General features: G+C 38.5%; 2 protein-coding genes and 1 long non-coding RNA gene across 11 annotated transcripts in view; 2 read left to right on the forward strand and 1 right to left on the reverse strand.

The window, feature by feature from the left end:
• dnajc4 (DnaJ (Hsp40) homolog, subfamily C, member 4) overlaps nt 1-6,839 on the forward strand; it is an 11,919-nt gene extending 5,080 nt beyond the window's left edge. For 3 of the 7 annotated variants that reach the window (XM_088344797.1, XM_088344800.1, XM_088344801.1), the window contains exons 4-7: nt 946-1,130; nt 1,294-1,464; nt 2,180-2,262; nt 4,160-6,839. In XM_088344797.1, coding sequence (XP_088200923.1) covers nt 946-1,130; nt 1,294-1,464; nt 2,180-2,262; nt 4,160-4,311 — 591 coding nt within the window. In that variant the 3' untranslated portion in view covers nt 4,312-6,839. Of the gene's footprint in view, nt 1-945; nt 1,131-1,293; nt 1,465-2,175; nt 2,263-4,159 lie in introns of all 7 variants that reach the window. The other 4 variants (XM_088344799.1, XM_088344803.1, XM_088344798.1 and 1 more) reach the window with 3 other exon arrangements.
• On the reverse strand, nt 1,360-11,578 carry LOC148359512 (uncharacterized). Of its 2 annotated transcripts, XR_015851428.1 has the most exons (3): nt 11,357-11,578; nt 11,117-11,222; nt 1,360-2,417 (listed from the first exon to the last, which is right to left on the reverse strand). It is a non-coding gene; the product is annotated as an uncharacterized LOC148359512 (long non-coding RNA). The 2 variants fall into 2 exon arrangements; XR_015851429.1 differs by lacking the exon at nt 1,360-2,417 and having other exon boundaries at nt 10,191-11,222; nt 11,303-11,578.
• The window catches only part of vegfba (vascular endothelial growth factor Ba), a 31,088-nt gene continuing 15,402 nt past the window's right edge, over nt 10,372-26,057 (forward strand). For both annotated transcript variants that reach the window (XM_088344805.1, XM_088344806.1), the window contains exons 1-4: nt 10,372-11,381; nt 23,480-23,531; nt 23,601-23,797; nt 23,877-23,950. In XM_088344805.1, coding sequence (XP_088200931.1) covers nt 11,304-11,381; nt 23,480-23,531; nt 23,601-23,797; nt 23,877-23,950 — 401 coding nt within the window. In that variant the 5' untranslated portion in view covers nt 10,372-11,303. The remainder of the gene's footprint in view (nt 11,382-23,479; nt 23,532-23,600; nt 23,798-23,876; nt 23,951-26,057) is intronic.

Below are 26,057 nucleotides of genomic sequence, written 5' to 3' on the forward strand. Positions count from 1 at the left end.
GTTATTTCTAAGTGAATAAATGACTAAATAATCGTTTTTACATCGTCGATTTCACCTATGACAGGTAGTGTTGGGTACATTACTTTAAAAATAATAAGTCATAGGCACTCACTACTTCTTCCAAAAGTAACTGCATTAGTAATTGGGTTACTCTAGAGTAAAAGTAAGTAGTTATCAATGAAAGTAACTATTTCTGTTACTTTAAAAATAAGTTGTAGGTCAAAGAACTAGAACTTTTCTGAGCAGTATTCGAGTCAGTTCAATAGACTAGAGAACCTCATCAGCAAGATTTATCCTATACTTGAAGTGCAAAAAAACCAATATAATAAAATAACAACCGTCAGTAAACAATATAAAGTAAGTTTAATAAACTAAATCTAACTCGAATTGTCCACTGTAAACTTGGCTCCCACTTCTAAGAGACGGCTAATGAAGTCTTTAGTTCGAGAACGACACGAGTCGATTCGCCTTTTCTTGCGGCGTATTAGTAGATACTGTATTCGTAATCGCTATCTAACTATATGGTAGTCGCTATTTCGAATGGTGACACGATCCAAAAAGTCGCGCCGTACGTAACGAACTCTGGAGAAGAGCGAAAAATCGCACAGCTGAAAACGGCGTCAGGTGTGCCAAGCGGGACCGTCGGTAAATAAAAAGGTGTTGTAACGGTGGAAAAATTAATTGGTTAGAGTACCCTGTTACCGAAAAGGAACGGCGTTATTTATAATTACGTTATTCCCAACACTGACAAGAGGGAACATGCAACATGAAAAAGGAGTTTTAGTCTATGATGTACTCAGTCCCATCACAAGATGGCGGTCTTGCTCTACGTCAAAAATGTTATTCCCCTTCCAGAGTTCTTAAGTGCAAACTAAAGACCCCAGCTTTGGTTTATGAATATCTGCTCATATCTCTCTTGTGTTCTGACCCGTTGATCACGTGCAGCTGCACCCGGATAGCGACCCATCCAACCCAGCTCTGCACAGCCAGTTTGTGGAGCTGAACGAGGCCTACCGTGTGCTGAGCAAGGAGCCCAGCAGGAAAGAATACGATTTCAAAATCAGATCTCCCTATAGCCGAGGGGAGCAGGCCTTCCATTCGTACTCCAGTCAAACCAGCTATGGAACCAGGTGGAGCCCTTTTGTCGGTACCCAAATACTTCAACATCGTATATTACCTTTGTTACTCAGCATTTTACTGTACACAGACCATAACAGCTTTGTCGTAATTGTATTGACAATTATAAATAGGCACATCAGAGTGCTCATCTTTATTGTTGACATTTTCCAACAGTAGTACTACAGCACAGGACAACTTACGTTACTGGGAGCAAATTTATCAGTCCCACACCCAGGAAATGTCTGTAGAGGAAAAGGAAAGGCGGCGGAGAAGAAGTTATCGCTTGGTGGGCTACTGCTTCCTTACAATCTTGCTCAGTGTCGGGGCACACTTTGTCTTCTTCAGGTGAAACTCACTCACCTTTCTGATTGTATTTTAGGACATTTGTGTCAAGTTTGGAAGTTTTTCAAAACTAACAAGACAAATATATCATCTAAATGAAGGGCTAATTTTGTATTATAAGTATATAATAATGTGTGTAACTTTTGTCAGTACTTTCACAATTGTCAGTGTATATAATATATTTTCTGAGGGTTACTATGCTGTAACTACATTCAGTCCAACGTTTTGTAAATTTGAAACCCTGGTGTAGATAATACCAGGGGCAAGACTGAACACTGCGACCAATCCACTCACAAATGCGGCCGAATTTTGTGCTAGCAGGTAAAAAGTCCAAATGCAAGTTTCAAGTGTATTAAGTTGCCTTTGAAGTTTATTTTGAACATATTACTTGAAAGTCACTGCCTTTCATAAATGGGAAATGGTCTGCATTTATGTAGCGCTTTTCAAGTCAATGAAGACCTCCCAAAGCGCTTTACAATGTGCTTCACACTTACCCCTTTCATACTGCTATATACATAAATGCAATCAACAAAAAAACATTTGCACCAGTGCTACAAGTGGCCATGTTAGTGTTGAGCTCTGAGGTACACAAAAATTGGAAAGTGCATGAAATTGCTGTTTTACTTATCGAGAAGATCCTAATTTGTGGCTTTACAAATTCAGTTTAGGCTGATTCTCAAACATTCTCAGCCTGACTTTATTGAATGTTCTTAGGAAGCTGGAAGAAGTCCACAGCAACTTCATGGACGAGAAAGATCGAGTCATCATGGAAATCTACAACGAGTCCAAAGAGAGGGCGAGGTTGGTATCACCTTTATTTAACTTTTAAGGGGACGCTCTATAATATTTGACCACTAGATGTCGCTGTATTGTGTAGTGCCAGGAGTCTCCGATGTGATGCCGGCGCGCACCAGGGTGCTGTCTAAGGACAGTTAAGGTGTTCCCAGACCTGTTGGCTAGAGCATAGCAAAAAATATTAATTACATGATAAGTTATTATTCATATCAAACTAGGTGCCCTTTGCATAAATTAGTAACAATAAGAAGCTCTCAGCATAAAAAGGTTGTAGAGCACCCTGAAACCAGTGCTCCTCAGCGTCTCTGGTGAAGCGAGAGAAAGAAAACTGTTCACGCGTCTCTTTTAAAATGTGATGAGGTCACAGACACCGGAGGCGGGTCCTGTGAATAAAATGCAAAATAAAGTTCTCCAATTGATGTATCATAATTATAATAATAATTATGAATGGTTGATAATAGGCAATTTTTCATTTAGACACACAGTGAAATAATTCCTGGCAAGTATATAACACATTGATGCACTTCATTAATATTTTGATTACATATGAACACTTAGGGGTTTCAAATCTTTATTATACATCTAGAGAGTTTGGTCACTTCTTGGTCTTTCAAGGTGTTTGCAGAGTGGTTGGTCAAAAGGTTAGGGGAAATGGATTTGTGGCAGTGTTGTTTCTCTGCATTACTATATTGTTATTATGTTATAGGTTTAGTAAACCACTAAATCATTGTCAGTTAGAAATCAAATTTATTAAAAAATCTCAATGACCTGACATTGATGAGTTATTTTAAGCAACTTTCCGCAGGCTATTTGGGTTTCCTTAGGAGCCACCTGATGCCTGCGGGCACCACCTTTCAGACTCCGGACATACATTAAAGCCATGTACATTAGCCACATGTCTTAAGAAGTATCATCACATACACAGTATTTTCTGCACTATAAGGTGCACCAGATAAGGCCCATCCCCCCAAAATAGTTTTTTTTATTATACTATTTCATATATAAGGTGTACTGGACTATAAGGCACATGGAATTAAAACTACAGTTAGTGTAACCATAGTTATTGTACTTTTTAATTACTTACGGTATGTATTATTGAGAAGATCGATTAGAAGATAAATATTTCTGACCTTAATAGCAAAAAATTGTATGAAACGGGAATCGAAACCGTCCAGAAACATATAAAACAGACGCAAAGTCCAATTCCTCATCAGATACTCTAAAACATTGTCTCCCTCGTGCTTTTATTGCTTTTAGGACGGCGTTGTTTTATCGTTTTTATAACATTTCTTTTTGGTACAATGAGTAAAAATAGTGTGATAATGCTATAAAATCAAATGCCTTTTTGTATGTCATCTGTATCACTGGTGGTCTAGTGGTGAATAGACGGTGCCTTTTGGCTGAGAGTAAAAGTCCCGGCTCCTAGGCTTTGTCGCGTATTATGAACTGACTGACCGATATCGGATCATGGATAATGAATAAAGAAGATAGAACAATAACCCTTAAAAAATCCCCCCTCTTACTGTCACGACCTGGGTTTGAGTCCTGTTGCATACAGTGTTTTGTGGCTTTTGTTGTTAATGTCTATCAAAAGATCGATCATTGCACAAATATGGTAGTGTACCATATTAACGCACAAGTAAGCATTTGCAATCGTATACACCGTATTTTGCATTATAAAAAGCGCACAGGGTTAAAAGGCGCACTCTAATTTTTGGCCAATCTAGGTTTTTTTTTAGGTGCGCCTTAGTATGGAAAATATGGCAACAAAATTACTTTATATTTTTAAAATCCAAATGTTTAGCTTTTTAGGTGAGGAAGAGGGGGGTGAAGTGGATAAAGCAAATGAATAGTGTAAAATATGATGGTCTCTAATGTATTTCTATTCTATTTTGTCCCCCAGGGTCAACGGTTTTAAGAAACAGACAGAAATCCTGCGACAGAAACACGCTGACCTTTTGGAGAAATACAAAATGCGCACTGGCAAAGACGAGTAGAGGACTCAGTCAACCAGGAGTTTTATTCTTACACTTTTTGCATCTGGTCTTCATTTAGTTACATGCCTTTTTCCTTGCAACAAAGAGCCAGACACAGACTGGGCTGACTTGGTTAGCGTGGATGCTAAATGATATTGATCTCTAATGACGCCACTAAAAAGGACCCCACTATGACAAACGCTCCAAGCAAAACCTAAACAAGTCCGACTATTATGGCAAACGCTTAAGTACAACAATAAACTGGTTATATCCAGTTCATCACATGTCTTTGGCCTTTTCTTAACCACAAAGCGTGTCATTTGAATTACTCTACCGTGTGTGTGGCATGATAAGAATTCGAGCCCTTTACGGCTTTTAGAAGAGAGAAACTTGTGTGGAAGTTTTCCATGTTGTGTGGCGAACCACATGGACATTTCATTCTTGCTCAAAGGACAAATTAAGCTATGAGCTATCCATGCGGTTTGCTACGTTACAAGAAAAAACAGCAGTGCCTTTATGAGAAAGGTTTCTACTCTTATGTCAGATTTGGAGCTACAATTTTGTCACCGCGCAATTTCACACTCCATTTCTTGCAATAAGAGAGGAAACATTTTTGTTTTGTGAACGGATCTGGACTCATGCACGCCGAACTGCATACACAGTATTTTCCAGGGCGCACCTTAAAACCCTAAATTGGCCAGAAATCTGAAATGAAGCCTTATAACCAGGTGCACCTTATATGCCGCAGAATACGGTGGATAAGATTGGAAATACATACAGTGAGCGTTACTTAACACGATTTTACGATACGTTACCTTATTTGTCCAATGATTGATCAAACGATAAACATTGTATCCAATGGGATTTGAACCCAGGTCATGACGGTGACGGCGCTGACACTGCATCACCAGTGGTACTAATGACACATGAACATCTCATTCACTTCTCAATTTCATGCGCCTTATAGTCTGGTGCACCTTACGTGTAAAACATATATGACAAAACACGACTTTTTTAGGGGGTTGCGGAAAATACAGTATTTTTGAGGAACCCCAAGCGTGCATTGACAGTTTGAGTACCATTGCTGCCTTTTTCTTCTTCATTCATGTGTTGTCTTGTCACCAGCTGGTCCAGGGCTGATGCAAGATAATGTTCTCACCTCCATTCTAACGCGCCCTCATTTGTGCTACAATAACCCAAACACACCCCCATGACGGCGACTCTACTTTGGCACACACACACTTTAAATTGACATTGAAAGCTGTCAAACCCTGCATTCCTCAGCTGCACCATGCGTGTAGGATAAAGAACTCACTATCGCTGGTGTGGTAGTGGTTAGCGGATCTGTCCCACAATCAAGCGGTCATGGGTTTGCATCTCAATTGACTTGGGGTACTCCTGCATTCAAAACATGATTAGGCTCCAGCTCAGCGACCAGCCTAATCATGACAAGCCCTATAGAAAAAGGACAAATGGGTTTATGAAGGCCGCTAGCCAGGCATGAAACGAGAGCCCTTTAGTGGGCCATAAAGCCAGCTGCTTTCCTTTTATTTATAGTTTTGGATACTAGCTATTGTGTTTTAGTTGACACTGAACAAATGAACGCCAGGCTAAGTATGCTCATCCGATAATTTGCGCCATTAATCTCGGGGTGAATGCCACCCAGTAAAGACTTTTATTGGGTCTGCTCTGGTAATTCAGGCCACAGCCTCCACAGGCTAAAGCTGACATATGCTGCTTATGTCATTTGGTAAGGTGCTGTCATGCTTAATTTCATAGAAAATTTGATTTTGCCAACCTCAAATGGCCTCAAATGTCATAATGTTGGTCCATAAAGGGTTTACTTAAGGCACGCGCTGACTCTGAGAGGATCGTTGGAATGTTAATATTGCAGAGGTGTTTGACTTACCATAAGAAAACAAAAGCTAATTGAGATTCAAGAAAATTATTATATAGGTGTTAAGTTACTACTTCATACAGTATGTTGAGTTCTAGTCAGGAGTTTCACAGTTTCATTTTGAATTTTATTGCTGGTATACTGTGCTGAAAAATTGTGCCATAATTTGGATAGCGTTTCAAACTACATCATGATTCATATTCTCCCTCCAAGAAACATGTTTTTGATTAAATGGTGACATTCACCCGAGTCCTGAGCATCTCTTACTAGGTTGATTGACTATTACCTCATCGTGACTCATCTGCTAAATTTGTGTCCTAACATAGACGATAAGAAGTGGATTTTGATTGTTAAATGCAAACATGAGAAATGCAATATTAATCAGAATGTCGTGTTCAGGGGGCATAGCAAACATTCATGGATATTGAATAAAGACATACTCTAGTCCTCGCTAAAGTGTTATTTTATCAAACCATGTAACGCACCTATGTCAAAGTCAAGGCTCGTGGTCCAGGTGTGGCCTAGGTGAAGGTTTTCTAATGCCCCAGACATGAGCTTGAGTTGTTGTATCATACACTAGGAATACCTTCTCCTTAAAGGAAGTTTTGATTTTGGGTTATTGATTGTATTTCAGGTTTTCTGTTTGATAGAATATATTGTTATTTGTATTTAGAGTAAATTTTGCTAAAATAAAAACTTTTGGCAACTGATGGCACTTGATCAAAAGTGTATTCTTTCATTAAATGTTCATGTTATGTGGACTTCTATGTCTAGGAATTTTGTCTTTTGTGCCTGTTAAAAGTTCAAGGTTACTGACGGAGCAATAAGAAAATTCTACTTTTTTCATCCCATCATATTTTAAATGGAATATGATTTTTATGTTTTGAGGGGTTCCATTAGGTTCATGAGACTTTATGTGTCATTTAAAGAAAATTCAACTTTGATAAATCTGGCCTTCAGCTTGTACCCAAACTCTTCATTTGGCCCTCCGTCCATTTGACCTTTACCCCCTGGATGTAATGAGAATTGGTAAAATTGAGTTTATGACTCAACAATGGTATTTTTAAGTTAATCAAATGTCAAATACAACATATAAATGCAAATGAACTGCAACTTTTCAGTGCTGTGCTTTGCAACCCATAAAGGACCTTTTCCCCCCTTTTCCAGACTACAAAAGTTTTCGTTTGAGGTGTCCTTCAAAAGTTAAAACTTAAATATTTTCTTGATTAAGTACTGTATGTGTTAACAAAGCCCAACTGAGTTCAAGAGCCCTCTTTCTTCCTCTCCCACTTTCTTTTATCTTACGTTTAGCAAAGCTGTTCAGGGCGGAACTCACTAGGTAGGAGGAAAAGGTCTTGTGGGAGTGCTGGAAAGTGACAGTATGCTTGTCCCGTGAGTTGTATTTTGGTGTAGAACAGGGGTCGGGAACCTTTTTGACTCAAAGAGCCATAAAAGCAAAAAATATTAATTTTATTTTGGGAAAGAGCCACACCATATATTATGAGACAAATTTACTAAATTGCTAAACCGGCGCCCCAGACAAAAGCTTAGTCTTCAGCACATTTATTTTTGATGATTTGATAAAAATTATGAAAAGAGAATAATGCCAGAGCCCCTGTCCCAAATTCAACAAACAGACCACTTTAAACTTGTCTCTTTCTTGCAATTACTCAAGATCGGTTAAACTCCTTTTGACCCTTTTTTTTCATACATATTGGTTTCAAAACCAGATGCAAGCATTTATTTTGTAAAAACGTCACAACATTCTGAGAATAGGGAGCCTTATGTGCTTACCTTTGGCGAGAGCTGGGAGGGAATGCTTGTACTTTTTGCATAGCTCCACCCATCCCTCCCACTCACCCAATCAAATGACTAAGTTCTCTTCCGGTGTTTTGGCGTATTTACAGTTCTGTGGATTCATCATAAAGTATCTGAACACTGAACACAGATTATATAGTGAACTTTTAAATAAAGGATTCTTTAGCGTTGTACAGTCAAAACGAGTTTTTTTCCCCTTTTTTTGTGTGACACCTTGACTGTAAATTGTAGTGAAAAACGTGCCCTATACAGGACTGTCTCAGAAAATTAGAATATTGTGACAAAGTTCTTTATTTTCTGTAATGCAATTAAAAAAACAAAAATGTCATACATTCTGGATTCATTACACATCAACTGAACTATTTCAAGCCTTTTATTATTTTGATATTGCTGAATTTGGCTTACAGCTTAAGAAAACTCAAAAATCCTATCTCAAAATATTAGAATATCATGAAAAAGTATACAAGTACGCTATTCAACTAATCACCTGAATCATCTAATTAACTCGAAACACCTTGCGAGGGTTTCCTGAGCCTTAAAAACACTCAGCTTGGTTCAGTAAACTAAATCACAAGTATGGGGAAGACTGCTGATCTGACTGCTGTCCAGAGGACCATCATTGATACCCTCCATCAGGAGGGTAAGACACAAAAAGAAATTTCTCAAAGAGCAGGCTGTTCACAGAGTGCAGTTTCAAAGCATATCCACAAAAAGTCTGTTGGAAGGGAAAAATGTGGCCGGAAACGCTGCACAACCAAGAGAGATGACCGCAGCCTTAACAAAATTGTGAAGAAGAGCCGCTTCCAGAATTTGGGGGAGCTTCAAAGACAGTGGGCTGAAGCTGGAGTCCAGGTATCAAAAGCCACAGTTCACAGACGTGTCCGGGAAATGGGCTACAATAGCCGTATTCCCATGGTCAAGCCACTTCTGAACTCAAGACAATGGAAGAAGCGTCTGACTTGGGCTATGGAGAAGAAGCACTGGACAGTTGCAGAGTGGTCCAAAGTCCTCTTTTCAGACGAAAGCAAGTTTTGCATTTCATTTGGAAGTCAAGGCGCCAGAGTCTGGAGAAAGGCTGGAGAGGAGCAAAATCCAAGTTGCTTGAAATCCAGTGTGAAGTTCCCAGTCAGCAATGGTTTGGGGAGCCATGTCAGCTGCTGGTGTTGGTCCACTGTGTTTCATCAAGTCCAGAGTAAATGCAACTGTGTACTAAGAGATTTTAGAGCACTACATGCTTCCATCTGCTGAAAAGCTCTATGGAGATGAGGATTTCATTTTCCAGCATGATCTGGCACCTGCCCACAGTGCCAAAACCACCAGTAACTGGTGCACTGACCATGGCATCATTGTCCTTGATTGGCCTGCTAATTCCCCTGACCTGAACCCCATCGAGAATTTGTGGGGTATAGTTAAGAAGAAGATGAAAGACACCAGACCTACAAATGCAAATGAGCTGAAGGCCGCTATCGAAGCATCCTGGGCATCAATAACACCTCAGCAATGCCACAGGCTGATTGCCTCCATGCCACGCCGGATTGATGCAGTAATCCGTGCAAAAGGATTCCCAACCAAGTACTGAGTGCATCAATGGACATTTTCAAATGTTTGATTTAGTTTTGCTGTTATAAAATTATTTTTTTACTTGGTCTGAGGAAGTATTCTAATATTTTGAGATAGGATTTTTGAGTTTTTTTCAGCTGTAAGCCAAAATCAGCAATATTCAAATAATAAAAGGCTTGAAATAGTTCAGTTGATGTGTAATGAATCCAGAATGTATGACATTTTTGTTTTTTTAATTGCCTTACAGAAAATAAAGAACTTTATCACAATATTCTAATTTTCTGAGACAGTCCTGTATTTACTGCAAAGTGTTTCCTTTGAATTTAGCTTTGGTTTGGCTTTACGTGTACCTGAATATGATAGACACCTCCGGTTTTGAACAAGATGGAGAAATTTTGCATGCAATCAAATTGGTCTCTGAGCCACAGATACTCATAGAAAGAGCCATATATGGCTCGCGAGCCATAGGTTCCCGACCCCTGGTGTAGAATGTAAATGAGGAGAGTAAGAAATATTCTGCTTCAAGAAGAGTATAAGCACCAACCCAAACCCCAAGAAAGATGAGAAACGTAGTTTATTCGAAGATGTCTAAGAAATGGGTATACTTGCACGGGCATCATTAAACTGTCCGAAGCCACAATAATGACACAAGCCAGGAGATGGCCGGCACGAGTTAAAAAGTTCCAAATTACGTACAGTTCCTTTGAGTTAATGTCAAATATAGCATTAACGTCAGGTACAAATGAAGTGTAACTTTACAGTGTTGTGGTTTTTGAACCATAAACCTCCCCTCCTCCCAAAATACATAAGTCTGCAGTTTTCGCAAGCAAGCTTACATTCCTCGTATTTTTTTACTTTGGTTTGTAAAAAATCCAAATCAGTTATTGCATGCATTATCCCGAAAGAAGAAAACTCAAGCTTTGATTATGGAGCCAGTGAAGCATTGCAAAAAAAATGGGGGGTGGTGACTGGGGACATGACCTCCGTGGCTATACTCTGGCCGTATTCCCCTTTAACAAGGGGCCCCATGCACGCATGCGGACCCTTTTCCCTTGGTCGCGGGGACACAATAGCACAGCACTTGCACCTGTATCCAACGCACCGGGCTGCCTGTTCTGTTTTAGGAGGGAAAAAAGTTGGATTGTCCCGGGTTGAGTCTCAAGGGCAAAAAGGGAAAACGAGCTGAGCGACCACAACAAATCAACACTGACTGCTGCTGCAAACACATACCCCCTCCCTTTTGCGTTTATTTTTGGACCGGATACATCTTACTACTTCTACTACAGTTGGACAGCAAAGGTTTTTATTTTATTCTTCTTCAAGCGGCGCGAAAGCACTGACTCAGTGTGACCGAGCTTGGAGCGCCATATGCGGCACCGTACTCCCTCCCGCCCCCTCCTCGTCATGCAGTGGATCTCTGCACGAATCCGACTTCCTTTCTAAATTGATTTCGATTAGACTCTTTCCCAGTCGAGGATTCTGACGTGGGACGAAGAAGACCCATAAAATAAAAGATAAACTTTCCTCTAAGTCTCTCGTTTTGTGACGATATGTTGTCTGTTGGGACGATCACGAGAGGAATTTTCAGCAGAACATGAGAGTTGCGCACCTCCGGATGAAGATGAAGATGCCACCGAGGATGCACCGCCGGGAGGCTGGAGAGTGAACACCGGCTTTGGTGCTTCTTTGCTGGGTCACGGAGGACACGAGGACGCCTACGGAGAAGGCAGACAAACAAAAATGATACCCCGATTTTTGTGATTTTTGGAGTTACGTATAGGACTAGCGCGCATACAATGGGGATTATGCTCCAAGTTATTCTAGGAATGTTTCAATTCCTGCTGCTCACCACAATCCCGACGTCCCACGCCAAGGTAACGTATGGATGTGTGCGTATGCGCACTTGCGCGCCTTTCCGTGTGCGTGTGGACCATCTGACCTCTAAAGTGTCTCCGAAAAGCATGTTCTTTACTTTGGTGTTTTGGGCAATTGCGGTGCGTTTCGATCTCTTTGAACCTTAAAGCAAGTCATCCTGATGCAGGTCAAGGGCCACCTGTCACCTTTACTCTGTCTGTCTGTCTGTCTGTCTGTCTGTCTGTCTGTCTGTCTGTCTGTCTGTCTGTCTGTCTGTCTGTCTGTCTGTCTGTCTGTACGGACACACGGACGGTCAATCTGTCTGACGGGCAGTCTGTCCGTCTGTTCATCCTTCTGTAAATGTATATCTTTTACTATACCTATATATAAATTGATAGATTTTACTATACCTATACGTTGATGTGCTATACCCCTCTATAAATTGATCTTAAACCATGCCTTTCTATAAGTTGATATATTGTACTATGTCTACCTATGTATGAGTTGATATCTTGTACTATATCTATCTACCTATAAGTTGATATATTGTACTATAAGTTGATTACTCGTCGGACATAAGTATATATACTGTACCATATCTATAAGTTAAAATTTTGCACTATATCTTGCTATAAGTTGTGTCCAACTATAGCAAAGGTCAGGAACCTTTTTGACCCAAATAGCCATAAAAGCAAAAAATGTTTTAAAAAGAAATTGAGAGAGCCACATCATATATTTTCAGACAAAATTGAAAAAACTGCCAGAAGCTAATTCTTCAGCACATTTTATTTCACTGTGTGTCATTTGATGATTCAATCAAATGTATGAAATGATAATAATGCCAAATCATGTGTCCCAAATCTACATAAATATGCCATTTACAATTTGTCTTCCACCTTAAGAGTGTTGAGGCAATTTTTTTTTAATGAAATCTGTCCTTAATAACAGTTTCAAAACAATGTGCATGCAAAGTTCTTTTGTAAAAATGTCACAAATTACAGCAAACGATAAGCATATCGTCATATTCACTTTCGGTGTAGACTGCACTGAACGAGAGAGAGAAGGAAGTGCTTTGCGCTGTGTGCAGGGATCCGCCCACCTGTACTGCTCACCCAATCAAAATCGTTTGCCAGCGTTTTTATTCATCAGTTTAAATGGTTTCTTTTCGAACTTTTGCATTAAGTTGCTTCGGCTTTATATGGACCAAAATCGGGATGAAATCACTTGACTTTGGAACACCACAGAGAGATGTGCAATAGTTACATTTTATTTCGGAGCCATATGTACTCATGAAAAGAGCCATATATGGCTCCCGAGCCATAGGTTCCCTACCCCTAATCTATAGGTTGAGATCCTGAACTACAGTATATCTCTATCTTTAAATTGATATCTTGTACTATACTTTCCATTAATTCACATATTGTACTATACTTTCCCAAGTCACACCACAGTAAGTGGTGCCCCTCGTTAACCATGAACTGTACCTATCTAACCATTTACATACATTTACAAGCTTAACTTTCTAAGAATGGAAGTCTTGTACTATATAGAATAGATTTTTAACTTGTACTATAGTATACATTACTAACTTGTAGTGTATATATATGTATATATATATATATATATATATATATATATATATATATATATATATATATATATATATATATATGGCATAGGTTGCTATTTGCATTTCCTCTAAGTATAGATTTATATCTTGTACTGTAGTTTAGATTGCTACTATAACTAGCTAGGAAAAATTGCTATTCTGTACTATACTACTTCGATGGCGTGCGGTGGAATTTACCTCTACGCCTTCACTCAATTCCTTAGTTTATTTGTGAGGACTCGGGGGGACTCCGGCCCCTACTGCACGCCCGATTTTGTGCCCGATGGCACTGCTCTCGCCAAATCACTCCCACTGTAGCCAAGTGCGCTTGCCGGTGCACAACACTGGCTCCACTGCGTGAGAAAGGGGTTGATTGGAGGGGGCGCAAAAGCCTGTCGTTTGTAATAAAATCTAACTTAAACAAGACTGGTTGGGCCTAAGATCTTACCTGAAGGCTGAATATTGTGGACAAAAACTTTTCCTGCTTGGGCAAGGATCTCTCTAACCTTTTGTAATCAAATCAATACCACACTGTATTTCGTTGTTCAATGACTGTTGGCAAGAGCGTTTTGGTGAATTCCCGCCCCCTACGTTTGTGAAAGCGGTAACGTTTCTCTACTCCTTCAGGAATCCAAATTTGGGATCTGATTGGCTAAAGGAAAAAGTTCATGCACACTTGTTTGGTCTCATAAGAGCCTGCAGATTCATGTCTGCGGGCCTTAGGGTAGATTTCTGAGCAACAAGTAATGTGATTGGTTAAATCCTTAAATATGAAAGGACATATCTGGAAGCAGTGCAACCAGGGGTAAAGCAATGAGAGAAAGCTGACAGACAATTTGGAATTATTTGACAAGTAGTGATAGACAAAATATAATCTACATCACATGTTTCCAGTATTTTTAGTACCAGCAGAGAAGGCCTTGCAGGCTCTCACGGCCAACCACTGAGTATATTTTATAAATTGTACTATAGTATAAATTGCTAACTTCTACTATATCAACTCGTGTAAATTGCTATTTTGTACTATATCGTTAGTAACTAGTATAGATCGCTGTGTTGTACTATATTAAGTAAGTATATATATCTTGCACAATAGTATAAATTGCTATTTTATACTATATCATTTCATTATAAACTACCTACTTGTACTTTATCGATCTAGTATAAAATGTTATTTAATCTATAGCTAGTAAAAATGGCTATTTTCGATTACATATCTTGTATAAATTGCCAACTTGTATTATATCTATCTAGAATAAACAGTAATCTTGTACTATATCAATCTAGTATTATTAATATATACTGGTAAGCATGGAAACCAGTACTATCTGTACTGCAAACCTCACCTCAAAGAAAGTACAGCCCGGAGAGGGATGGGTGCTGCCAGGCTGTACTTGCCCAAATAGTATGAATTGCAATCTTTCCCTGAATCTGAGTCTATTAAAATATCTGTCTATAAATATATTAAGCTATCATCTTTTTGTGAATTAATGTCTAACTATTTTTAAATGAGTCTCTCTCTCACTCTCTCTCCTTCTCTCTCTCTCTCTCTCTCTCTCTCTCTCTCTCTCTCTCTCTTTCTCCCTCTCTCTTTCTCTCTCTCTGGTGCCATCTGCGCTCTGTAATCCATTTTTCAATGGCCTAAAGCGTACCCTTATTTGACAAATGTGATCAAACTCTTGTAAGTACCGTATGACAGTTTACAATTATTTGTTACCCTTGTCACCATTCATTCAGATTCAGATCTACTTTATTGTCATTCTAGTACACGTGTATACAGAACGAAATGTCGATGCATCTGACCCCCACAGTTTCCTTGAATGTACAGATATAAATAATGTTGTATTGTATTTTGGCTACGTATAGTATTTTACCATACCACCCTGCCATCAAATTGCCCCTTGTATCCTTCACTTTATTTGTACTCCATGCATCTAAAATATACTGTATACTGTATCCAGCTTTAACTATACATTAGTCTTTGTAGATATCAAGCTTTCTATTTACTTACTTGAGCATAGTCCATCTTGAAACCATTATCAGAACTGCATAAATGCATATTATTGGTTTTGGCTTACGCCGTTAGCTTAGCTTATTGTTAAGTAGGTGGTAGCTGCCAAAGCTAACATAAATTCATTCTTTATTCTCCTGCAATCTTACTCCAAAAACGTACGTAGCCATCCCTGGGATAATGTGTCACTGTTAGTTGAGAACTTGTTTTTTTTTTCTGAAAAACTGTTGAAAGTTAGCAAACAGGCTAAAGTGCGGGTTTTCTGAACATCTGGTGGTTCTAATTCCCAGGATGCATCAACAAAATACAGGGAAACACAGAAGAATTAAAAACGTACTTAGAAGCTACAACTGTTGTGTCATTATCGATTTCAAGGCAGTGGATTTTATGACCCTTTTTTTCTGGGTGAATGTAACATGTGAACTCATCTTCACCTCACACTCACGAGAAGGCCAACAAGGTGTTTTCTTTATTTATGTCTGGAGAAGTCTATCAGGAACACTCAGTGCTGTGAGGCACCCTAGGAGCCCGGCCCGACTCCATGCTCTGTTTTATGCATTCATGAGTCCAGACGCTACCCGCTACATGGCCCAGACTTGATGCTTTTTAAAAAGTATTTCTGAACAGAATATTTTCTTCAATTAGGCACGGAACATGTAGTGTTCCTCTTCACCATTATGTAAATATGTTAGAAAAAGTAAAAACTCCAAAGACCTGGGGCACTCAAGAAATTTACTCTCAAAGTTGACCCATCTGGCTTGTTAACTGTAGAGCTGTAACGTCGTTGAAGAACCCTAACACTTTCAAAATGGTGAATCCCATTAACACAACATTTGAGGTGAGCTCCGAAACAGACAGCAATTGTAGTGAACAGCGATTGCATAGGGCTCATTTCTGCATGGAGAAAATGGAACTTGCCGTTGAAGGCCTTGTGAGTGTATTATCGGAGCTGCATGCTTTGCCCTGAAAAGGTGTTTTTCAGCGCATGTGTCACGGTTGGCATGAATTGGTCCGGTTAGCTCCCTATTAGCATCGGGGCTGCAGAGAGCTTTCCCGTTTATGTAGTTGGCTCCTGGTTGGTGCTTGTTGAATGACCACCATGTTTTGTTTGGCTAGCAAACCTGGCTGGCTTGTTTATTCCCCGCCTGTGCATTTCATTTTCATGTCTCGTCATTGCCGCCTTTTGTTGTTGGTTCCTGGTTGGCCTGGCTTCTCACTGTGGGCTTTTTGGTCGCCAAGGCTGCAGTTACCTTTCGTTACCCAGTCCTGGTTTGCTCGTGTAGGCCGCTCTCTGTGTGTTTTTTCCAGTTATCCCCCTTTTTACTCCTCTGCCTTTGTTGTACCACTGCTGCATCCACCTAGGCATCCTTCACAAAAATGACCAAAACCTATCTTAAAACATTCGACTAATTAACACGTAAAAAACAATATGGCGAATGGCTTGCTAGGGTGCCGGTGTTTCTCCAATGACATTACAGCTCAGGATGACAAAGACAAGACATGGTTTCTTTAAAATGCATTATCTCATAAAATAATTGGAATATACCAATTAACTATAGATAGATATAATGCAAAAAGAATGTGCTATTTCCTCAGATTTTGCATGTCGAAGAATCTGAGATTAGCTTTAACATCATTACAAGACTATGTCCAATCACTTGTTGCTAGGCAGACTTCATTGGGCTTAATTCCAACTGACCTGGAGAATAATAACCTTAGGTGATCTCACTACTAGCCTATGACAATTGTGATTTAAATGTCTTAAATACTCAATACTATATGGTCAGTTAGCGGCTGCTCCACTTTAAGACCCGAAACCATTTGAAACTGTCAAAACAAATCATGAAGGTAGAGAAGTGGGATCTGAAACCATAGGTTAATGCTTTTGGTTGATGGTTTGTAGCTCGACAGACGTAATGGTTTTCACTCCCGACTGCCCTACAAACCAATTAGAGTGATACTAATGACAGCACTTAATGATTTTTTCTAAACTCGGAGGATGACTTGATCATGTTACTTTTACATTGATGTTTTACTGTTGGTGGTGGTAGTTTTGATTTGAAATTGTCTAAACAAATCAAGTCCATGAAACTTTTCTTTGCGGAACTAGTTTTGGCTTCATATTAAGATTCTAAAGCTTTTTTTTAGGGTTTTAAGCTAGGGTTTGAAACTATGATATTAGTGTTTTAAGGTTATTTTTACATTTTCCCTCCAGGGTTTGAAACTAGGGTTTAGGCTTGACATTAAGGTTTTAAAGCTTTTTTAGGTTTTCCATCGGATTATGAAGTATTTTTATGGCCTGATTTTTGGGTTTTAAAGACATTTTAGAGTTTACAGCTAGGGTTTCAAATGAGTTCACGGATCGCGGATCCTTTAACTGCCCGGGTCGTGTAAGTCGTCCGGGCACCACTTCTTTGGGCAAGTAGGTGCTGACATAGAATTAGGGTTTGAAGCCTATTTATGGTTTCCAGCTAGCGTTTTGAACTAGGCATTTGGCTTGATAGTCGTGTTTTAAAACTTTTTAGGATGTCCAGCTAGAGTTTCAAACACAGGTTTGGGCTTGATATTGTGGGTTTTAAGCTTTTTTAGGGCAACCAGCTATGGTTTTGAGCTAGTGTCAGGGCTTGATAATAGTGTTTTAAAGGTTTTTATTGTTTCTAGCTCATGTTTTGAACTAGGGTTTTAATTGCGGTAATTCACAGCAAGAGTTCAACATGGAGTGTATAGTTTTAACTTGACTTTAATTGAAAAAAAAGTACTGTTTTTTTTTCATATTTATGGCAAAGTTAGTTAAAAAAAAAAACACAAACACACACTAAGCTAAACTAACACAACGAGAAGTTTTAAGCTGGCACTCACAACTCAAAATCTCTTTTCGAGGGTCAAGACTTAGTTTAAGAGTTTTAAAATGAATTGGGTTTTGGTTGTTTTTTAGGGGAACGGTTAGTGTAACGCAGTCAGTTGTGATGGGTAAAGTCAATGGATTTCCTCACAACGAAATAAGTACATGGATGTGTGCGTGTGTGAGTATTAAAAGGGGTGGAACTGTTTGAAAAAGGGCCGACTGAACAAAGTCTACATTCCCTTACGAGCGGCCTTGGTCTTTTCCACAAAGTGATTGGACTTTTGTATTCGTTCTGTGTGTAATGCGGTGCCTTTAGTTCCCCTTAACTTAAATGCTGAAATATGTGACAGGTTAATAATTTGTCATCTTTCTAATGAATGAAAGTCAATGTGACACAAGGGAATGGACACATATTTTGAATACTGTTTTTTTCCATAGGAAATTGGGAGGCATATTTTCATATAACATTATTGTTCTCTGCAGCTAAGAAAACAAAGAAATTGATTTGAAAAATGATTTTGGTGATGTAATGAGTTTTGCGCCACACAAGCTGAAGCATGTGCCCCTGTTAGAAAAACGTATTTTGATAATCAAAGACCTAATCCCAGTGGCACAGACTTTCACTCTCTGATTGTCATGAGAGCCTTTGCAGTGGGTGGGCAGCTGAAGGGGGCAAAGGTAGCACCTCTATCTAAACAATCCACGCTAGCGTTTCTACAACAAATATTTTTCATCATGTCAGAGTGATAGAGCATTTCTAGGACCTGGAAGCATACATCCTTTCATTTTTTTGGTAATGTGGGTTTGTAAACGAAAAGAAGCCTGGGAGTCGAATAGGCGAGACTAACTGACATGAAATTTGTTCATCGTTTCAAGACTTCGTTTCAAAGACTGGACCACTCCTCCGCCTGAAGTACACTTGATTTGATGTGAGAACAGAGGAAATGCGCCTTTAATGAATGCTTCTGTTTTATAGGAGATGTCAGCAAACACAAAATGAAAAGTATTGCTGGTACATCATTAAAGTCAGGCATGATAACGAGATGTTTATTATTTTTAGCTTTGCTCTTTTTCTAGTAATGATTTTTCAAAATGTTTCATTAGCTAGAAGCCGAAAATATAATAATGCTGGGGCACACCAGTGTTTTATGAGACCATGTCTGATGTGCTACAGGACATTGTCAAATCTAATCTTTGAAAGAACCATACTAGTTTAGTATCTTGCTTTCTTCTAGCAATCAGACGAAAAACTAATGTTCATCCATATCAGTAGGTGGCAGCAGATTACTATTTTTTTATTTTATTTACTAATTTTCTGTTCATGAGAAGGTACAGGGAAATATATGTTCTAACTTATTTTGTTTAATGAAGAAGATTGTGCTGCAAAAATAATAAAGTAAATCATATTAATTAAAAATCTTGCACATATTTTAGAATGTATTCATTTTCTTTGTATTTTATTCCAAAACACAACAACTGAAAAAAGTTAGAAATTGGTAAGAAAATATGTTTTGTTCCACTAGTACATATGTCATTTTTAGTATTCTGTCTGTTATTTTTGTGTAGAAAACAAGATAAGAATATCGTAAAACAAAAACAGGTTGAAAATATGGTAAAATCCCATATCATGGCAAAATGATGAACCAAAATGAGTCATGCGTATAACCAACTGAGACGAGGCGACCTCAATTGATAAAAACACTGTTAATTAAATTTTTAACATTTGTGATGGATGGTGTGTCTCGAGATATCTTTATGAAAATAAGTGTGCCTTGGCTCAAAAATTTAGAGAAACAGTGATGACATCTGACCTATCCCAGCTGACTTGGTGAGAGGCTGAGGATATCTTCGATTTGTTTTTAGCCAATCACAAGCCACGTGTCTGTTAGAAAATCCTACTAGAACATTTGAAACTAGAACGCAGTAACAAACTCAGCTATGGACTCATATGGTGGATGGGCTCATTTAAGCATCGACATTATCCTCGTTATGTATTGTATTTTTCTCCTAAAACATTTCAAACAAGTTTGAGGGGTTGTAGGTTACTCATTGATGGAAACGTGTTACGAATTGTCCAATGCAGGCATTTCTGTACCTTGGCATTCACACAGGGGTCTGTAGACCAGGGGGTCTCCAACGTGGTGCCTGTGGGCACCAGGTAGCCCCCTAAGAACACATGAGTAGCCCCAGGACAGATCCTGAAAATTTTTTTTTGTAAATGTGGTTTCTAAATATCAAAACAGTCGAAAATGAGTTTCTCGTGGGCTGAAAACGCTAGTAACACAGTGATATAAGAACGCATTTTTCTCTCAAATCACAATGGCTAGATAAATAAAACTTGTTATTGTAAATTGCACCTCATGTCCTGAAGATATTTTCAGCAGAGATTTGTAGAAAAAAAGGAACGTTTTCCAGCTCCGCGTTAATGGCTAAATGGAGCATATTTTTCAGTCCGTTCCTCATGAAAAGGGTGGTTTTCATTGTCCATTTTTCGTCTTTTAGTCTTGGTTGAGCACGCCATTTTTGTCGGAATAGATCGTCCACTTGTTGCGCATTAAAAGTGTGACTTAGCTTTTACAACGGTCAAAAATAAGCTTTTAGTGAGGTGAAAACGCCAAGAATGCAATAATATAAGAACGCCCTTATCTTCCAAACCATAAGCGCTAGATCCGGCCTCTCTAACGTTGTGCCCTAAGAACACTTTAGTAGCCGGTGGACAGGTTCTGAAAATAGTTAACCAGTGGTGGGTCATTTCAATTTTTAAGTAAATCAGATTTATAACATGCATGATTTTATAGTGGTTGACTTCTCATAAATACAACCTGGTTGTATGATGTAAATGTGAACAAAAGAGGCTTAATCCAAATTTTGGAAATAAAGAGTTTTTCTTTCATGATTTGGGATCTGGTATCTCTAAAGAGCGGGATGAAGCTATTGTACACCCAAAAACAACAACGATCAGATGAGCAAGGGGCTGTATCTCAATCTGGTAGCATTGGGACCTGTTTCATGTGGGGGACTAAACCCCAACCCATAAAATTGACCTGGAGAGGGATGGGTGTAACCAGGCTGTACTTGCCCAAGACCAGAGTTTGGGAATAACGTGAAACATGTAACGGCATTACGTAATTAAGATACAAAAAAATTAATCGTATTTGCTACAGTTTAAGAAAAAAAAGAAATTATCAAATTATAGATACATTTAGTTAAAATAGGGATTACTTTGTAGGATTATATTTAAAACTATATTTACATACACATCATGCACCAATTGACAAATTGTCGATATCATCATTTCAATAACTGACACAAGACAGGCAGAGAGAGAGACAGTTAACACACGATGGTCGCGAGCCGTATCTGTTGCGCAGATAGTACAGACGGCCATCTTTTCCACCAATGCATGTTTGTCAGGCTGTGTTGCAGGTAAAAGTACTTTTATTTTTGTGTATTGTATTTCTCCTTAAATGCAGCATCCATTTTTTGAATTGGCCCAAGCCTGCAGTTTCAAGAGGTTGCTATCGTGTGTGCGTATGGGGAACTGGCCAGCTCAGGTGCAAGTTAGTGATGCATTCAGGAACATTTAGGACAGGGGTGTCAAAGTCAAATGGACGGAGGGCCAAATAAAACATTTGGCTACAAGCCGAGGGCCGGACTGTCCAATCTTTACTGAAACCAAGATTTAACCTACTGAAAACACAACAAATATATTACAATGTGATTGTATAAATAAAGCAATATTTTCTTATGACTGTCAGTCATTTTTAATTTCAGCAGGCACAAAATACAAATGTCCTTTATATAAAAAACTCATAACATATCTCACAACAACAACTCATAACCATTTTCTATCATTCAATCATCTGAAATTATTAAAAAGAAATATTGCCTCGAAATACAATAAAATAAAGTGCAAAAATCTCTTGTTACTTAAAACCAATAGCAATCAACACACTGGACCTCATCTGTCCTGCTCAAATGTACATTGACTTTCCTTTCTGGGCTTTCTCTGGGTTAGTGTGAAAAAAAGGAATTACTGATTAACAAATAATAACAATCAAAAGTCATTTTCTCTGCTAAATAGGAGACAATTTTATCAAAAGACTGTTGTCCATATCAAGATCTATTTTCCATGAAAAGCCGAAAAGCAAGAAACACTCCCAGGACAGAGTCGGCAAACAAAAACAATATAGTCAACATAGACAATAAAGCTTTAAAATTCCCGAGGGGAACAACAAAAAACAAGACCTTCTTTATGTGCATATTTAACTTTTAAACTTGAACGGAGTAAAAACTTCAAATGTGTAATTGCACAGGAAACATTACTGTATTATTACTGTATTTACATACATTTATATACAGTACTGTATTACTACAACTCTACATTACTTGTTTGAGGCTGACGCTGATACTTTTCCAGCTACCTCCGTGAACATGTACTCCAACTCCCACCTTGTTTGAAAGCCCCGGTTTTCAGTGTCCACCTTCCGTTAAGCCATTGTTGATGGGTAATGTGGGCTAATTTTTGCTGTTATGCTAATGACTGCTGCTGATCGACTGCTGAATAAATCAAACCGCCTCCCGCTTTGCTCCCGCTCGGCGCGTCCCCGTTGCATTGTGGGAAATGTAGTATTCATGCGTACTGCGGGCTGCTGGCTTGCAGCGGCCTGCGGGCCGTATCTAATAATATATTGATATCGTCACGCGGGCCAGGTAAAACCCTCTCGCGGGCCTAATGTGGCCCGCGGGCCTTGACTCTGACATATGTGATTTAGGACATTTGAATGATTATCTTCTTTTGTATTTTGCAGTTAATTTTTGTTCAAGATCCTTTATTTGATTACTATATTTATATGTTGTGGGAATGTATTACTTAACTTAGGAAATCTGAATACATTCAAGATCTTTGGCCAGTAAAACTTGAACTTGGACACAAAACATCCCAGAGTTTGCAGGAAACTTGGAAAATGGTGTGTTAAAAACGAGATTGGGTTCTTAATATACTCTTAATGTAATCTAATAAAGAGCATTTATTTTCTGGAATTTGAAGGAGAACGATTTATATGTGCTTCATAAATTACACTACGTGGTTAAAGGAACTACCTGACTTTATTTTTCAAGGTTATATTGTTTATCTCAAACAAAATTTAGTAAATTTATTTATATTGGTTATTTTGTCTTGTATTAGCATATTTGGTATTAGAGTAATCAAAAAGTAGTTGAAAATTGTGAATTTACATTACTTCAATATTAAAGTATTTGGATAACGTTACTTATTATTATTAATTGTATCAGATCACATTTTTGAAGCAAGCATCCCAGCAAGTGGTGCCTGTAATACCCTTTGAATTCAGGGATCCACGAAACGTGACCTGAATAACATAGTAAAAACATAAGTTGTTGTTTTAGTAATATATAGTACATCAAAATCCTACCCCTTTAGTGCCAATGAGTAAAACAGTAGCTCTTGATGACCTCTAAGGCACTGTAGACTTTTTCAATTCATTGTACCTGTTGCCAACTGGAAACACTTCTATCTGCCAAGCAGTGCAGTTAATCAACTCGGACAGAAAACACAGTATTGCAAATAAGAAAAGGTTGTGTACACTAATGCGACATAAAAATGTTTTGCCCACTTTTTTTCTCCAACCAGCTGGCTCACTGGCGTCCCACTGAATCGTCAAAATCCCGAGACGGTCGAGAAGGTAGGTTGCCAGTTCCTGGCCTTCAAACAACGTGTTTAGAAACTGAGATCCTTGCATGTCCTCGCCCAGTTCGAAGATGGTTGGAGGTGTACTCCCGCAGCGGATGTGAGCCTCGAGAAACTTTAGTGGAGGTCTGGCGGGAGCTACCGGGGGAGACGCATAGCCTTTTTGTGCCATCCTGCGTAGCACTGAGGAAATGTGGCGGGTGTTGCGCCGACGAGGCCATGGAATGCGTGCCTTCGCTTACGCGTGCAATCACCATGGAGGTGCAAACACAAAAATATATAACATTTCTCTGTTGTTGTATGGAAAGTTAGTGTTGATGTGTGTTTTTTGTGTGTGTAGCTGATGAGAACTTCCTTTATGAAACATGAGCTCATCCAGCTAACGTTTGTGGAACACAACCAGTGTGTATGCAGGTAAGTCACGTTTACACATTGTGTCTGTCATTTATTGAGTCGGATTCATGATGTAGATATCAATATTAGGCCCTAGTATTGATGTATAGAATTTATTCTGATTTAAGAGAATAAAACAATTTGGTATGTTTTGTTTTAAAAATCTGAAAAATAATTATTAATCAGTGCTAATGTGTAATGTTACAATATGTATACAGTGGTACCTCTACATATGAATTCAAAAGGTTCTGGGAGTAGCTTTGTGACCTGAAACATTTGTAAGTAGAGGTGGCTTTTGAGTGTAAATGCTCTGTTCCTAGCCCCGCAAAAGTTTATTTTTTCAATAAATCGTAAAAGAGAATCAGAACAATAAACAAATACATATTATATTACATCATTGCCAAAAAAATGGAGTTGCATAATGTCAAAAAAACAGATCAAAGGAAATAATGAAAAAAATTACCTTTTAACTGACCTCTCTGCTTAATGGTCCTCAGCAGTGTTTTTAGCCTCGTGTTTTTTGAAAAACGGATCCAATGATGTTATCATAAAGAGCGATAGCCAGACCTGTCAACACTTTTTCTGGGTGAATTTTTTCCACAAATTCAGATACTTCATGGAATCTTTAATTTGAGCTGATGGAATGATGGCTGCGTCTTCCTTGTCATCTCTGATCTCTGCACGACAGTGTGTGTGTTTTCATACCTTTCGATTATCTCTTGATTTGCATCAATGGCCAGAAAAAATCTCTTCCTCTTTTTTTCCCATATCCACTTTATTGCATGTCTTTTGTGGGGTCCATTGAGAATGATAGCTAGTTGTAGCGATAACATACGGTAGACTGTTTACAAAACGGCAAAGGGACACGAAAAGCATGCTGTGATTCGTGTATAAGTACCGGTTTGCCTGATAGAACTCTGTGAATAGCGAATGGCAGGCCATACTGTATTATATTCTGTACCCTGAAATGCCATTGTAACTCGAGGCAATATTTTTCCATTCAGGTATGTTATAACCTGATACTTTTGTTTGTAGAGACATTTGTAAGTAGAGGTACCACTGTATCAAATCAGGAACAAAAACAGCAATACCGTTAAATGGCGATATTAAAACTAAGGTAGCATTTAACGACTATTGTAGTCGACTAGTCACTGACTATTAAAACAGTTACTCCAATAATCAGATTTTTTTTTTCTTGAATTTAGAATGAAGTAGATATAATTATGTAGAAATTGACAATAAATACAAGAAAACTGGGGTGCAATGAAAAATACATTTTTTATCTAATGTACTATGGATTCAAACAAAAAATAAAGGAAAATACACTTAAACCAATCAGACGCAAAGCTCAGTCCATAGATAAATCCATAGATAAAACTTTGTCAATTTTAGAGACAGGCAAATAAATAAGAAATTTGTTGTTCACGATTCACGGATCCTTTAACCGCATGGGTTGTCCCAGCACCAATGACGACGCAACTCTGGACAGTTTTATCAAGTAAACATTTTTTTAACCCTAAACACAGACCAGGCTCATCTGCAGCAGTAAAACAGTAAATAAAACAAATATGTGCATTTTGAGAAGTACATTGAGTGGTCAACGGCAAAGTTTGTAACAAAATGACAACCATTTTCAACAGGTGAAAATTGTATGTTTGTCTTTGTCAGTGTTTGATGTTTGTTCTTTGGACTGCATGAATTTAATTTCTAATATGTATGTTAGACAAAGTCTGGCATAACGCTTAAGCTATCTTTTATAGCTAAATGCACTCGTGTAAAGTGTACAATGCATGTCATCAAAACCATTTCGGCTAGAACGTTACATGAATCTTGTCGAGGCAAGTTAGACTCTGGTTCGTTTTACCCTGCGACGGGCTCTTCAAATGTGTGTTCGCCTCGAACTTCCACCATCATATGCAAGGTCTGCTTTGCAAACCTATAAGTAATTTTTTCATTTGCCTAAGCTAAAATGCTCCCAAAATTTAAGGGTTTACTCAAGTAATTATTTTGATGACTACATTTCACTTCTACATGAGTGTTATTATTCTGAAGTAACAGTACCTTTACTTGAATACAATTTTTGTCCACTCTGCCCACCTCTGAAAGCAGCACAACTGATGCGTTTGCC

This window comes from Urocampus carinirostris, chromosome 9 (genome assembly GCF_059441175.1).
Source record: "Urocampus carinirostris isolate Australia breed hairy pipefish chromosome 9, RoL_Ucar_1.0, whole genome shotgun sequence".
Classification (NCBI taxonomy): domain Eukaryota; kingdom Metazoa; phylum Chordata; class Actinopteri; order Syngnathiformes; family Syngnathidae; genus Urocampus; species Urocampus carinirostris.